The 15,314-nt window shown below is 41.5% G+C and overlaps 1 protein-coding gene across 1 annotated transcript in view; it reads right to left on the minus strand.

The window, feature by feature from the left end:
* The window catches only part of cita (citron rho-interacting serine/threonine kinase a), a 39,414-nt gene that overhangs the window by 14,052 nt on the left and 10,048 nt on the right, over nucleotides 1-15,314 (minus strand). The window contains exons 11-27 of the mRNA XM_071894432.2: nucleotides 13,888-13,993; nucleotides 11,241-11,384; nucleotides 10,747-10,866; nucleotides 8,842-9,012; nucleotides 8,111-8,164; nucleotides 7,942-7,995; nucleotides 7,335-7,475; nucleotides 6,938-7,063; nucleotides 6,140-6,235; nucleotides 5,674-5,790; nucleotides 4,807-4,916; nucleotides 4,114-4,288; nucleotides 2,543-2,740; nucleotides 1,876-1,929; nucleotides 936-1,133; nucleotides 387-580; nucleotides 122-257 (exon numbers count right to left, since the gene is read on the minus strand). Coding sequence (XP_071750533.1) covers nucleotides 122-257; nucleotides 387-580; nucleotides 936-1,133; nucleotides 1,876-1,929; nucleotides 2,543-2,740; nucleotides 4,114-4,288; nucleotides 4,807-4,916; nucleotides 5,674-5,790; nucleotides 6,140-6,235; nucleotides 6,938-7,063; nucleotides 7,335-7,475; nucleotides 7,942-7,995; nucleotides 8,111-8,164; nucleotides 8,842-9,012; nucleotides 10,747-10,866; nucleotides 11,241-11,384; nucleotides 13,888-13,993 — 2,194 coding nt within the window. The remainder of the gene's footprint in view (nucleotides 1-121; nucleotides 258-386; nucleotides 581-935; nucleotides 1,134-1,875; nucleotides 1,930-2,542; nucleotides 2,741-4,113; nucleotides 4,289-4,806; nucleotides 4,917-5,673; nucleotides 5,791-6,139; nucleotides 6,236-6,937; nucleotides 7,064-7,334; nucleotides 7,476-7,941; nucleotides 7,996-8,110; nucleotides 8,165-8,841; nucleotides 9,013-10,746; nucleotides 10,867-11,240; nucleotides 11,385-13,887; nucleotides 13,994-15,314) is intronic.

The raw sequence follows: 15,314 nt of genomic DNA on the forward strand, positions 1-15,314 counted from the left end.
CTTATTAAGAATTAAAGCAAATACTTGATTGATTGTGACATGGCCAGACCTTTCACTTAGAGGGCTGAAGTTGGGGTTACAGTTAGAATGAGTGACAGACAGAGAAACACGTGTGACTCACCGTATCGGACAGACTTTCAGCCTTCAGTCTCTGCTCCTTCAGGGCCTGCTGCAAGGCCACTATCTCAGCCTTGTGCTCTTTGACCGCCAGTTCCACTGCCTGGCGGGACTCAGTACTGCGCTGGTCTGCCCTCAACCTATGCATGGCACCACAAGAAGTCTTATAATAACATTTTAACCTGTCTGTGGATTGACATCTCTGTCATTCTCTATGTACTGTAATGTCTGGGAATGTAAATTTAAGTGTGTGCATGTCTGTATGTTACCTATTCTGCTTCTCATTGTCCAGCAATCTCTGCAGATCCCTGGTGCGTCTCTCGGCTTGGCTTTTCTCGTCCTCCAGGGCTCCTCTCCAGGCCTCCCACTGCCTCTCTTTCTCAAGCAGCTCGTCATTCAGAGACTCCAGCTCCACCACCTGCTCCTCCAGCATGCTGCATGTGGTCTTCAGCGTCTCAATATTCTGGGTGGATCAACACAAAAAGAAGACTGAAGATGAGCACTCTTCTATAGTGTGTTACTGTTTTTGGTGAAACGACCTGACAGTTGTCTCTACTGCATTTTCAGTGACAGCACAGGGTCTCAATATTATGAGGCAAAAAAAAAGGATCAGCGTGCCGTTCATCGTTTTTTCTGTAGTTCAGTCTGGAACATTGGAACATGGAGGATAGCAGAAATGTATCAGATTGAATAAATTTATACATTATATCTACTAGTCTGTGTGGAAGGCAGTTGTCTATGTCCAAGTGCTTTTAAATATTTGTGAAGGTGTGTATGTGTGTGTGTGCTTTTCTAGTGTCTTGAGTTCAATGTGCTACCTGTTTCTGGTTGTTGAGGTGCATCTCACGGTCGGCCACCTCCCTCCTCAGGCGATCCACTTCCTGGCTGAGCTGCAGCCGGTCCTCGCTCTCATCTGACGCCTCGTCAAGCTGCTTGGACAGGTAGAAGTTCTGGCGGTTCAACTCAGCATTCTCCTGACTCAGCTGTGTAAGTTGCTCCTCCAAGTCTGTGATCACCTAAGGCAGTACACACAGGTAGAGGTGTTAGCCTTGCTAATGGAAGTAAAAAGATATTGTTAGGCTCTGGTCACAAAGCCTGGGGAAAAGAATCCTTCCAGTAATAACACAGCTCAGTTGATTTTAATTTACAGCTTTACAATGACACTGGTAAATGTGAACACTGATGTTGATGTTTTGCTTCCAAAATCTTGTCATTATCAGACATTTTATTGGCAGTTAGAAAAAGGCTGTTTCATTTACACAAAGTCAAATGTCAAATCAGCATTCTTACAGGTTCTAGTTGATGACACTACAACCATGGCATGATGCCAAAAAGGTCAAAGTTGACCAGTATCACAGTAGTCTACGAACAGAGTATGATGACCCTGTGTAACCCCAGGCCATGAAGCAGGCCAGATGAGCTTGTCTGAACAGTGACTTTCATGTGTGGCTAATCTGTCTTGGTAGCAGAAGGCACCAAGGCAAGCTGCCACAGAGGGGTCAACAGTGCAGCAGACTCAACAACAGCCATGCCACGCCACAGGACAGCGTAAACAGCGAGCCATCCAGCTGGGTGAGGATCAAGTAAGCACGCTGTGTTTCCATGGCAAAGACTGGATTCAATTGACTCTTTTGTTGCATTAGCATGGTATCTGGACTCACAAATTAATTCCCATACATGCAAAATGTCTTGTGAAACTACTGTGTGTGAAACTGTCCTGCTGCTGAAAGCGGAGAAAAAGGCTGTGGCAGCACTTACTGAGCAGCTGTCTCTCAGGGCGTCGAATTTGCGCTGAATTTCGTCCCTGTGACTCTGTGAGAGGGAGGAACAAATCTCTTAAAATGCAACCAACTCTACGACTGTTACACTGGCTGATGGCAAATGATCTGTTGTCAAATGTTATTTTAAGTACTTTGTTCCAATGCAAACATGCATAGATAAAAAAGAGTTGAATATAGCTTTACATATACATACATACATATATATATATATATATATATATATATATATATATATATATATATATATATATATATATATACATATATATATATATATATATATATATATATATATATATATATATACACACACACACACACACACACATATACATATATATACATATACACATATACATATATATACATATATATCTATATATATATATAGATATGTAGCTATATGAATATAGCTTGAAGAGTAGAATATATCAGTAATTTATGGTGATCATAATGTTTTGCATGGCCTGTTATTGTGAAACATAACATGAGCTATCTTTCTTAGTGTGTGTATAATACAAACTGTCTACATTCATATACATTTGTGCTGAATGTATGTGTAGGTGAAAATAGGTATTTGTGTGTGTGCGTGTGTGTGTGTGTGTCTGCGATTGCACGCATGTGCTTGCACTCTGTTGTCTCACCCTGAGGGCGGTGATCTCCTCCTCAGCCTCAGCGGTCGTCTCCTCCAGCTCGGTCTTGGCCTGCTGCAGCTGGCTCTCCAGGGCAAGACGCGCAGCCTGTAGGCCACTAATCTGGGACTCGCGCTCCTGCAGGGAGAGGGTCAACTCCGACACCTGCCGCTTGATCTCCAGCTTCTGCTCTTCGTGTTCAAGGCCCATCTACAAGGGGCAAAGGACTAGAGTGAATGTTGTGTGTATATGGCAGTATCAGTCAGATCTAGGACAGGCAGTATTTGCATCTAATTTTCAGCATTTGTTTTGATTGCTCCCCAAGCTTTTTAAGACATCAGGGCAATTCAGATGTCCTATATTGTTGCATCCAATTTCAAAGCAGATTAAAACCAACACAGAGAATTGTTTAAAAATATCTATTTGACCCACACCTGTTAACTTTCCATTTTGTAAATGTTGCTCTGAGTTTATAAAGTTAGTGCTTAGTTCATATCAAGCCAATTGGCTTGTTATGAATTCAAAATTTGCAGTTTCCTTCATTTATAGCTTAGACCACCTTAACCTTTGAAGACCTTTAATGCCTTTTGAAGGCATTTAAAAAATGTCAATACTTTTTAAGAACTTAAATTTCAATAATTTTAAGGGCCCACAAACATCCTGTCCAGCTAGGCAATACTAAAAATTCAGCAAAAAGGCAAAAAAACAAACAAAAAAACACGCTGAGCCAAATGAGGGTGCATTTGGTACCTCTACAAGTTTTTGAAAATATCAGAGATGGAACGACTGATCTGAGAATGCATATTTGTGTGAGTGAGGGGACATTGTGTGTGTTTGTATGTGAGGGCGCAGAGAGGGCAGCAATTAGTGCCAATCTGTGTATGAGGTCTCGTGGGGAAGAGTTTGTGGAGGTGGAGATATGACACCCAGACAGCAGGCTGTCCACCAGCAGCAGCAGCAGACAGCATGCCGGGGGTGACAGCTTCCATACAGCGGGAGAATGGGGGAATTGTGGCCCTCAATTATGTCACAACCTCCTTTTATAGCACAGGATTGCATTGGATGCACATACAGCTAATGGATTTCATGAAACATTGCTCAAAGTGATGGAGAAACATTATGTACTTTAAAAACTCCATAACTTTCCATGAATGCATTACAGTACATTAGACTCTCAAACATCTGAGCTGACTGATTCACAAAACAATAATTTTTCTTTCTTTTATTACCTTTAATGTAATACTTAAATCCTTTCTCTTCCCCCTCCACAGGGAGGCATTTGTAAATCATGGCGCCGTGGTGACGGAGCAGTCGCAAAAAAGGGGACAATGTTAAATGTGTGCAATTCTTAATATACCATTTAAATGAATATTAGACTGTACAGATCATTTCAGAATGTGTTCCACGTAAATTTCATATTTTGAACAAGGTGTGGTAGAGAATACATTTCAGTGTGCCCAGCATTTCATTTTGCAGAACGAGCTTGGTCCCAAGGGGTTCAGATAAACAAGATTCGGCTAGTTGGATTTCTTCAGCCTCTTCCTCATTTAAACCTCTCATTCTCCCTTCCCCCGTCTCCTCACCTCCCGTAGCCTGGTCTCCAGCTCCAGTAGCCGACTCCTCTTGGTCTGCTCCTGCTGGCTCATCTTCTCCAGGTGCTCCTCCAGTTTGGCATTCTGGGCTTCTAGCTTGCCGGCCTGCGACTCCAGGTAGAACTTCTGTTGCCGCAGCTCTGAGATCATCTCCTCCTGGGCTTTCCTGACACAAAAATATAGACACAAATGCCAATTACTTAGCTTGATCAAAAGCAGCATTCATCCAAAAAACTGTTATCTAGAGTTGCATAGCGTTTAATGAACATAAAAAAAACCATTTAGGTAATAGGTTGAAATGGAAGCCAAATTAAGATTAGAGGAGTTGCAGTGGAATCTGCAGCCATGAGAGCCAGATAGTACAGGGCAATCCACATTTGTGCTCATTGGTAGCAGCTAATTGATCTAATGGAGATGAGGACGTTTACATTCAACTGGCAAATGTGTTCATGATTGTGAGTGAAGAATTTCTTGAGTGAGTTTCTTGGTTGAGCTTAGCTTAAGCTGCATTCTCTGTCCTTTAACTTAAACTGATCCTCTGTTGCCTGGGAGATTATACGCAGTTTACAGATAGAAGATAGAAGTACACACTAATGAACCTGTCGGAGGCTTGAGGAGGCAGAATCGGTGGGGGTGGGGGCATTGATGAAAGCACGACGTGGGCAGAAGGTCTAGTTAACTCACATATTCTTCTGGGTGTAGATGCTGCTGTTAGCGGCCAGCTTGTTAGCCTCTGACAGTTCAGCAATGCGCTGCTCCAGGTTCTTCATCTTGGAATCCATGGCATTAATGGTCTGGAAGGAGACAGAGACACACTAACATGGTGGAAATCACATCTCTGTAAACAGCCTCAAAGATGTAAGGATGCATGATTCCCCTGTGACTGATGCCAAATCCTTCTCAGAATCATGGCCACACACACACAAATTTCAGCAGCACATTTTCCTTATAGGAAACGGAATGTTGTACTTCAGTAAAATCCTATTAGAGTCCATTAAGGTGTTGCCTGAATCTCCTACTGTCAATGTCAGATGACTGCCTCTTAAAGCTTCTTAACTGCCTCAAGTCTACCACATTAACCAGATTAGGACTTGAGCCCAGGCTTTATAGTGCAACTTAATGTATACTACAATTTAATCAGTCTTCCAACTACAAATTCCACTACATTTGGCCCTTTTATCACAAATTATTGTATAAGGAAACAAAGAAAAATAAAAAGTGATGGAATCTAGTCTTCAAACACTCAGAACAATCTCACAGGAGAACGAGAAGGTGCCATATGATCACAAACATCACTTTCACACACTAAGCCCTCCTCAGAGCACAGGAATTACACAGCATCATGTGGGGAAAAAAATAAAATAAAATAAGAAAATAAATACCTATGCGAGTACACAGTGAAAACATCAAATTCTTTTAATCCCTCAAGTGCGGTTTAAAGCAAGTTTTGTGTCCACTTTATGTATATCTAATTATAATTCTCAGAATCAGTAGTGAATTAATTGGAAAATGCCAAAGTGGATACAATAAAAGCCTTGTATGTTTCCTTACTGCTTTCTGTTCACCGATTAGTTTGCACTTTTCCCTGGACTCCTCCTCCTGCTGGGCCCGTTTGACCTCCAGGCTCTCCTTGTCAGCCAGATCTTCCTTCATCTGGGCCTCAAGAACCTTGATCAGACAGAACCAGTCAATACAACGCAACACGTATGGGCTTTGATTTGACAAATTCACACCAAGGCATTGGTCCTTAATTTGTCATAAAGATAAAGAAAGACATTAGGACATTTATAAATGCACCAGCTGGCATGGAGGCAGTAATTACTGTGCTGTCAAACCTGACTGTCAAACATACTTACAGCTCTGAGTTGCAACTAACACCTTGATTTATAATGCCTAGACTGACTAGGAATTACTCCAGTAAAAATCCTAAGAACAACCTCATGTTGAATGTAAAATCTTCATCTAATTGCAGTTCCACTCGGACACTAGCAGTCTGGGCAATATGGGGCTGTCCCACCTTGATCTTGTCTTCGTAGAGCCTCTCCTTTTGAGCCAGGTGGGTTTCCATCCTCTGGGCTGTTGACTGAGTTTCCCTCAGGTTCTCCTCCAGTTCCTGGAGGGGATGGTATTACAAACATCAGTGGATATGTTTAACATGACAACCAAAACAATAAACAATATACAGTCTAACAGTCTAAACAATATACACTACGAAGTGTTCACATTAATGCAATTACTGTATGCATCCAACAAATTCATCCAGTATAGTATTCCCTGTCCATTACAACACAAACAACCACCCTGAATATAGGATAATGTAGCATACATCCTGGATTTACAACAAACATCAAGCAACAACAAGCACAATCTATCAAAAAAACACAAACAAACAAACACACACACACGCAAGTAGAAGAATAAAAGCTATTCTAAAAAGAATCCTAATTAACACCAGACGCATACAAAAACTTGATAATGAAGAAACTTGCTTTAAAGAGCTGGGACTCCACAAGACGGTTGTAGCGGTGCCCGTTCATGCTGACACACAGCTAGGATAATGTGTATGTTTCAGTCTATGTGTCCGGTGGGAGGCATGCCTTCTGAGTCGACTGCACAGCCATTTGTGAGAGCTCAGCGGTCAAGGAGCTCCCTAAAGAGAATTGTGTGTGTAGTGTGCAAATGTGTGTGCTCTAGGATAAGGAGTGACGAGGACAGACTGGGAAAAGGACAGATGAGGAGGAGGCAGGGCGGGGGGATGATATTGGGGGAGGAGGGGGGGCAGAGTATTAGCAGGCCTTATCTGTAGCTCTCTCACCAGGATCTTCTCAGCCATCTGCTGGATCTGCTGGGATTTTGTCTGAATGTCGTCTTTCAGCTTATTCTCCCGCCGCTCCACCATCTCCAGCCTCTTCACCTGGTTCTCTAGGGTCTTCCTGCCCTCCTGCACACACACAACGACCACAAACAAGAGTGCACAGGCACACACACCAAAAAGAATCACATCATGTTGAACGACTACACAGGTAATTTCTCCAGAGTGAGTTGGTATAAAGGTACCATTCCATGGGGTATTCCAATTGCACAAACAGTCAACAAACTCACAGTTTATAACAAACAACTTTTAGTGAGCTTTTCTTCAACATTGCCCATTGCACATTATCCCCACCAGCATACAGTTGTGTGTGATTTAGTAGCTAGATTGAGTCTGGTACCTCTGTCTCTCTCAGGCGGCGTTTGAGTGTGTCACTGGGGTCGGTCTTGCCTCGCAGGCGCTCCAGCTCTCGCTCCAGCCGCTCTTTGGCCTGCCGGATGTTCTGCAGCAGCTCGGTGGCTTCTGTGCTGGCTTTCACTGCCTGGGGGAGGTCAGGAGGTCAAAGGCTGTTAGTGGATCCCAGGACGAGCCTCTTGATATGACTGGGTAATCCCTACCCACTGAGACAGCAATAACTAAAGGCCACACCAAGGAATAAACAGAGCAGTACAGGCAGGCTGCAGAAATGGTAGAACTAATTGGCTAATAAAATTAGTTATGGAAGCATTGTAAAATTGCCAAGTCAAATTGAATGAACATAGATAAATATATATGCCACGATGGCTTACTTTTCAGATAATGATGAGGGACATCATAAGATGTTAGTGACTGAGGGTGAAGTACAAATAATTTTTTCTAAAATAAACAGGAAATAGAAAAAGCAAGGTTTTTTTATTACACGATGACAGTAGCTATGTATTTGATGATGATTTCCCCAACTACTAAGAGACTTTACCCTAGACCCTAGTCAGTGTTGTATCAGAAACTGAAGTCAGAAATGCACTTACCTTGGAGAGTTTGTCCTGAAGCTCTTGGATTTTCAACTGCTGCTCAGAATTGGTCTAAAAAAAAAAAAAATAGGCTCAGTGAGTGAGGGCTCAGTCATGACAGATTAGGATAACTACTGCTCAAGCCATGTAGATCTGACAAGGGAGAAATAGGCTGATCCTTCCTTACCTTCTCAAGTTTGGAAAGAAGCTCTTCCACCTCAGCTTTGCCCTGCTCTTTAGCCTGAAAACACAAAGCAGATCATGGAGACTGATCTGTACCGTACATTCTCATCCTTTTCATTTGTGAGCCAGAGTATGTTTTTTTAATTCTATTTAATGCATTATCAAATAATGTATTACATAGACATAAATAATACATAAATAATTGTTCTCTATCAAATAATTTTGTAATTTTTGTGCCTTTTTCCATATGACTATCAAGCCCAAAATGAAATCTTCAAATGAAACTGACAGCTTGCTCCTCAGTGTGCAAACGAGTTTGCAACTCGCACTTGAGTCACTTACAAGTAGACTTCAGACTTCACTCTATATTAGTGACACGTGAACAATGAGCATCTGTAAAAAAAAATGGCATCAATGTTTTGTATAAAAAGATTATGACGTATATAAACGTCACTGCAGAGCCGTTTATAATGACATTTGGCTAAGTCCATTGGACCAGACTTAAGGACTACAATTTGTAATGCCTGCTGTATCACAACCAATGCTGGATCAATATTTTTTTTTTTTAGAAATAACTACGTTATGGTTTTCGTAGACTCTTAACCAAAGACTTGAGACTTGACTCCGACTAGTCCCTCAAAGACTTGAGACTAGACTTGGATTTGAGCTCAAAGACTTGAAAATTGACTTGTTCTTGCGTTACACGACTTGTGAACATCTCTGGTTCCAGCATACCTTCTGGATTCTCTGCTGGTATTCCACAGCTTTCCTTTTGAGGTCCTCACTGGTTTGTCTGGAGTCTCTAAGTTCAGACTCGTAGAGGTCACTGCGGCGCCGGGCAGCCGACAGGTCCTCCTCCAGCTGCCTGATGGTAACTTGCATCTCCTCCAGCTGGGCATGGTACTCCTGAGACCAGAGACACCAGATTGTGGATGGCAATATGGAGCATAGTTTTAGATTATTACACTGTTCTGAATTTAAAACTATGGGAATGCCCAATGCCAAAACAATATGCCACCATTATATGGTAATGACTATGGAAATGTTCTTCCTGTTTATTCTCATAACAGAAATTCTTTGAAATTTCAAATTCAGTTTTTTGATATGGGGATTAAATCCCAATATCCAACCCACTTTTGACCTGGTCTCTGCTCCCCTGTCTTCCTCTTATTGAGATAATCAGCAACATGCTACAAAGACTCACTTCTTAATAAAAGTCGTCACTACTGATGATGGTGATCACAGAGAGACCATCTATAGCGAGACCCATTGGGCCAATCAGTGTAGAATGCATTGGTGAGATGCATCATTCCCCCATGTTTTATCAAAATCTGATCAGTGGTGTCTGAGACATCGCACATGACACATGGACAAATGTAAAAACATACAAGAATCGTACATGTTTATGAACGAACACACAAATGATACAGCACCCTCCTTGAGTCAATCTGTGTAATTTTGAAAATTTTTGAAAATGCAACTGGTGCGATGCATTATATCCATGTTTCATCACAATTCAATCAGTGATGTCTGAGATATTGCTCGTGATGAACAGACAGATGAACAGTGGAGACCAATCTACAGTTCTCCCCCCAATTTCATTGTGGGGAACAAAAAGATCATTACATAAAGGCAAGTTATTTAAAAGATTATATAGATTTATCCAGCCTAAACTCCTGAGGCAGTCACTCTGTCTGTGATCTGCACTTTAATTTGTGTTATTTATTGTTATGTCACTCTTTGATTCTTTTAGTATTGCTTTGTTTTGGTAAAGTCTACTGACACACCCTGGTGTGATATTGCACTAAATAAACTTTGACTTGGCTTGACTAATTTGTTTTCCCTCGAAAATAAAAAGGGATTTTTTTCAGACACAATTGTCTTCATTCTGATTTTGTTCAAAATATTGTGATAATAACAATACTAAACTGTGAAGCCAGTATTGTGCATCAAACCAAACCGTGAGCTGAATGTATCATTACATCCCTCTCATCTAGACTTTGAAACAGACAATAGGGACCTGCCAGACGACCTCAGGCAGTACAAGCTGGAGACGAGAGGGACAAAAACTGAGTTATAGTAGTCTAAGCAAGAAGAGATGAAATCATGGGTGAGTTGTTCCAGATCACGAAAGAAATTAAACTGCTAAATTTTGTGATATAGGCTGACAAGACGTGGGTGTATTTTTTACTTAAATATCTTTCCAAGTTGAGCTGTAAACTGTTTGTTCGTTGAAGCTCAAATTTGCATCAAAAAATTGTAAATATAGTGTATGTGTCTGTGCGGGGGGTGTCTGAGGAAATAAGCAGTCTCCTCCACTTTAGTGCTCCATTAGATTGCCCTGCAGGGATGCCATCTGCATGGGTGCCATCTGCAGGGATGACCTTTATGAGCACTGAGGAGAAGGGTGTCCTCTGAGGGGCATCCCTGTCTGTGTAACAGGGACGCTGTGAGAGGGGGAATAACCTCACTACTGCTTTTGTAACTCAACTATTACCTGTGACAGTATAATAAGGAGGACACTGTGGAAAGTGGAATTTGTTTTGTATACACTTTAGAAAATAATATATCATGATGACAATATTATCATGATGAGAAAGAGGAGACAGAGAATCATTAGAAGAGAGAAGAGTTAAGTACTTGTTCCTTGATCTCCTGCAGCTTGTTGCTCTGTTCGCGGATATCGTGCAGCAGCTGCATGGCCTTGTCATCCTCTTTAGAGACCTCCACACGTGCCTCTTCCAAGCTTCGCTTCAAGCTCTGCAAACACACATATGCACACAAACAAAAAGCTTCTGTTGGCCTAAATCAATATCCATCTTTGACAAGAACTGAGGATCTCTCTCTCCCACTTCCTCCGTCTATCTCTTCCTCTCTCACACCCGTCTCTCTCCCCCCCCCATCTCTTCCTGTGTCTCTTTCTCCCTTGGCTGTCCCTGTGTGTCTCTCTATCTCATGTGTGAAAAACACACTTATGTGAGAACACGCAAAGCTCCTGCCAGCCTCAACCCATTGCCGATTTGAGATCCGATGACAAGATCACAAAATCTCTCACTCACACAGACACACAGACACACACACACACACACACACACACACACACACACACACAAATACACGGTGATGTGACTCACGCTGCACTCAGTAATGTAGGTGGCAAGGTCTTGCTCCAGGATGCTCCTCTGGGTCTCGGAGGCCTTCAGCTCCACATCCTTCTGGTGGAGCACTGACTCCAGGTCAGTCATCTTACGCTGGAACCTGGAGATCTCCTGCTCCATCTGATCACACAGCAGGAGACAACACAATCGCCACTTCATAGTGCTACACCTTCTGTATGCTTGTTACTACTGGGCTTGCTTAAAGTTAGCATACTCATGCTATTCCCATCATTTATTTATTATTTTCTCCAACACTACTACTTAACTACTTAAATACTTTCAGCTAGAGACTCTGTTCTAACTTCAACATGTTCAGATATATTAGGCAGCAATTAGTGTTTCCTACTGTCAATTTATGGTCAGGCACTCAAGCCTACTTCCTCTCTAACTATCTGTTTGCATTTTTAAAATGGCTACAGTAATGCAAGCAGCAGTTCTGAGGATGATGAGCCTTCAAGAAAGCTTTCAAATTTTCAAAGACTAGAGTACAGCAAATTGTGAGAACACTTCAAGGAATGTAGTAGTAATGTCATAACATGCATACTGCAAATTTAGCTTAGCTTACCACAGCAGCACCACAAGCTTGCTCAACCTATGTCAAGCCAGCCGGAATAAAAATAGGACTACTGGTCAGAATATTTCAAATATAACCCATATTGATGAACTTTGCAACGTTTTTTGTGTAATACAAAGTTTAAAATAAAGAAAATACGTATGGGGAAATCTGTCTTTCACAGTATTCATAGCATATAAGATGCTATATGTTGGGCTACCAAAAATACACAAAGAAAGACAAACCACATACAAGGGGTCTTGGAATGATGTGTACAATCTGGACAAAGTACATTTTAATCCAAAGCTTTTTGATCCAAATGTTCCTAAAGGTTAAAGATTGTGAAGTTCAGTACCACGAATGACAAATTTAACATTTTATTTTGAAGGCAAAATGGCCTTACTTGCGGTTTTATTCTGGCTCTCTCTGGCTGGCTTGTTGGAGCTGCTTTAGTATTTGAAAATAAAACATCTTCACAGTTAAGGGTAAATTATACTTCTGTGTCGAATTGCTGCCATAGCTACAGCGTAGGTGTCTACGGCGGTGTGAGCATTTATGGTTCTGCGTCGGTGATTGTGCGCATAGACCACCAAAATTCTAGACGAGAGTGGCGTGCTTTGTTAACATGGAAATAATAACAGAAGAAGTAGTGGTGTTTACATTCTCTGACACTCATGTTCTGAGATTTTTTTCTCACCACGAATTCAGTGGCATCTGGTAGTCTTTATAATTCAGAGATGAGGTGTCCTACAAATGAATATATTTGCAAACCTGCTCAGCTAGTCTCTCTTCGATCTGCTCCATTGTCTTCACCATCGGCCGACATCAACCGGATACAGGTAGGAGCTGTTATGGGTCGCCTTATGTGTAGTTACATTTTTGGAGAGGTGCATGTAAGCTACAGCAGCAGCCTCTGCGCCGTAGCTACGCCCAGAGGTTCGACGCAGAAGCATAAATTACCCTTAAGTGTAAATCTGTTATGTTAGCACAGCATTAGCTATGGTGCTCCTAGCATGACATAACTCTAGAGCCAATATTTTTGATTATGGCATATCCTTAACAAAACAATGTTGTTGTACCCTACAGAGCATGGTGGCTGAAGTGCACCAGTAGTAGTAACAATAACCTTAGTTTCAGTTTCTATCAACTAATGATGACAAAGCATTGCTACTGTTTACATTTCTTCTAATCCGACTACATCACTAGAATAATCAACAGAATAGTCGACAACCAAAATAATCATTTGTTGCAACCCTATTGTGATTCTCTATACTTTTAAAAGAGTAACTCTTTCTAATAAAAAGTAAATAAAAAAGTAAAGTAAATAAAATAGTAAAGTAAATAAAAAAAATATTTCAACTTTTTAACCTTTTAAAGCTACACTAAGCGATTTTTTCTGACCACTAGAGGGTGACAGAAACCGCAACACATTTTATAAACGCACACAGCAAAGCTACTGGACGGAAGCCCCTTAGGACAAACCGTGCATAAAGGCTAATGGCTAAAATAAACGTAGCTACGGAGAAATGTCGCCGGTTACCAGTCTCGCTTTGCCAGATTTTTCTCCCGCTGAAGGTCACATGTCCCACAATGACAAGTGAAGAGGTAGGTAGCAAGTTTACTAGTTGTAAGTTTACGTTTACTCGCTCGCTTCATCGAGTCGCCTTTTCTCGGGCCGACTTTGACAACACGCATTAGGAAAGAGGTGAACACAACAAGACAGCTGGTCTGCGTGTGGCTATTTGTTTATATCATTGCGTCTCACGGAAATCTCCACATAGCACACGTTAGTGTCAGGAGTGGTTACAGGGTCTGAAATCGCTTATTGCAGGTTTAAGCTGAAGCAAGCATACTTTCAGCTAGCCCACACATTTTCTCCAGGAAAGTCTAGTTTACACTGAGCTTTAGGTCAGGTTTGACATTGATAGATTGATACACTACACAAATGACTCATTTATAATAAAGACTAATTATGTAATACTGAAATACAAATGACCAATAGCAATCAGCGTTGCATATACGTGAGCCCTATAGCTGGAAGCTCAACAGAAGCCAAAACTACTGGCTTACCTTGTGACATTTGTCTTGGGTTTCTTGTAGTTCTTTGCTTTTGAGGTGCAGTTTCTTTTCCATGGAGTTGGTCTTGGCAGGAGAGTTGAGGCCTGCAGACACTGACCTGGGGGCAGCAACATATATTTTAGTTCACTGATAGTATAGTGGAACACAAATATTGCATGCCTCACCTGCATGACATTTAAACCTGACAAGCATGCCTTCATCAAAATGAACATGCTATCACTGGGCATGAAAATGTGTCAGCATTATGCACTCCAATTATGCGGCAGAGTGATACTTCATTGATCTCCGTACAGAAATTATCTTTTCACTTGCCCTGTCCAGGGAGGTCAGGTACCAAATCTGTCAAACAAAATCAAAATCTTGCTTACAAAATCATGTAGCCTAAGCCAAAAAAAAAAAAAAGAATTCTTCAAAACCTGTTAATGAAAAAACTTTAAATCCTGTAACAAAGTATTGATCCTTTTGAATAGCTCAGTTCTCTAGTCATATCAGCCAGCCAGAAAGAGTCTGATTGGCTGTCTCATCTCATGACATAAGCCCACATCCTATAACAGCAAGCCCTGACAGTATCGGACCTGTAAATGTGCTGGTTGATATTCAGACACACCACCCACACATAATAAATTAGCAACAGACACTGAGGGCATATTAAAATACATCAACGAGAATTTCTTTTTTAAGAAGCAATCCAGCACTGTGAAGAAAGTCCAGTTATATATAAACTGCAACAATAAGGTTGGCATTAAGCTTAGCATTTTCTCAGCTGCTAATCTGACGGCCGATAAGCTATAATGCGCACACCCTCTCTGCTACTCATCAAGGTTTATGACAACAAACAGCATCATTTTGTAGTGAGAAAGAGCTGAGTAGGCTATAACCTAACAGTTGTGGTTCAGTTATGCAGGAGAAAAGAACCCGTATGAATGAACCAGCATCCTAGACCCAGAAATATCTGCACTGTTTGCCCAACAAAATACTGTGAGAGGAGGATTTTGGGTTGCACTCTTGCTTGGTGTTGGTCTACAGAGCCCTATAGTGGGCATAAATCACTCAATTTTAGTCCATGTAATGTGCGGCGCAATTTTGCTGCCATCCTTTGGGCATAATTTATCTGTTTAGAGTACAACACAAAGTCAAATGTTTCACCCTCGTCTTGACCAGAGAAAAGGTGATTCTGAATTGAAGTTGTCTGAAAAATGAATGGGCCCCGTATGAATGAGTCTACAAATACCACAGAGGGATCTTTAATAAAGTTGATTCAGACTGAGTCACAGTGTTAAAAATAATCACGAAAGAGAGCACTGCTGCCTTTGCCTCTCCGCATCAAGCAGCCTCCCCCTGACACACATATACATTTGGCTCACATCACATGCAAACAAAAACAGTACCCCACCCCCACCCCATCCCACCCCCACCCC

Source organism: Centroberyx gerrardi, chromosome 5, assembly GCF_048128805.1.
Source record: "Centroberyx gerrardi isolate f3 chromosome 5, fCenGer3.hap1.cur.20231027, whole genome shotgun sequence".
In the NCBI taxonomy this organism is placed as follows: Eukaryota; Metazoa; Chordata; class Actinopteri; order Beryciformes; family Berycidae; genus Centroberyx; species Centroberyx gerrardi.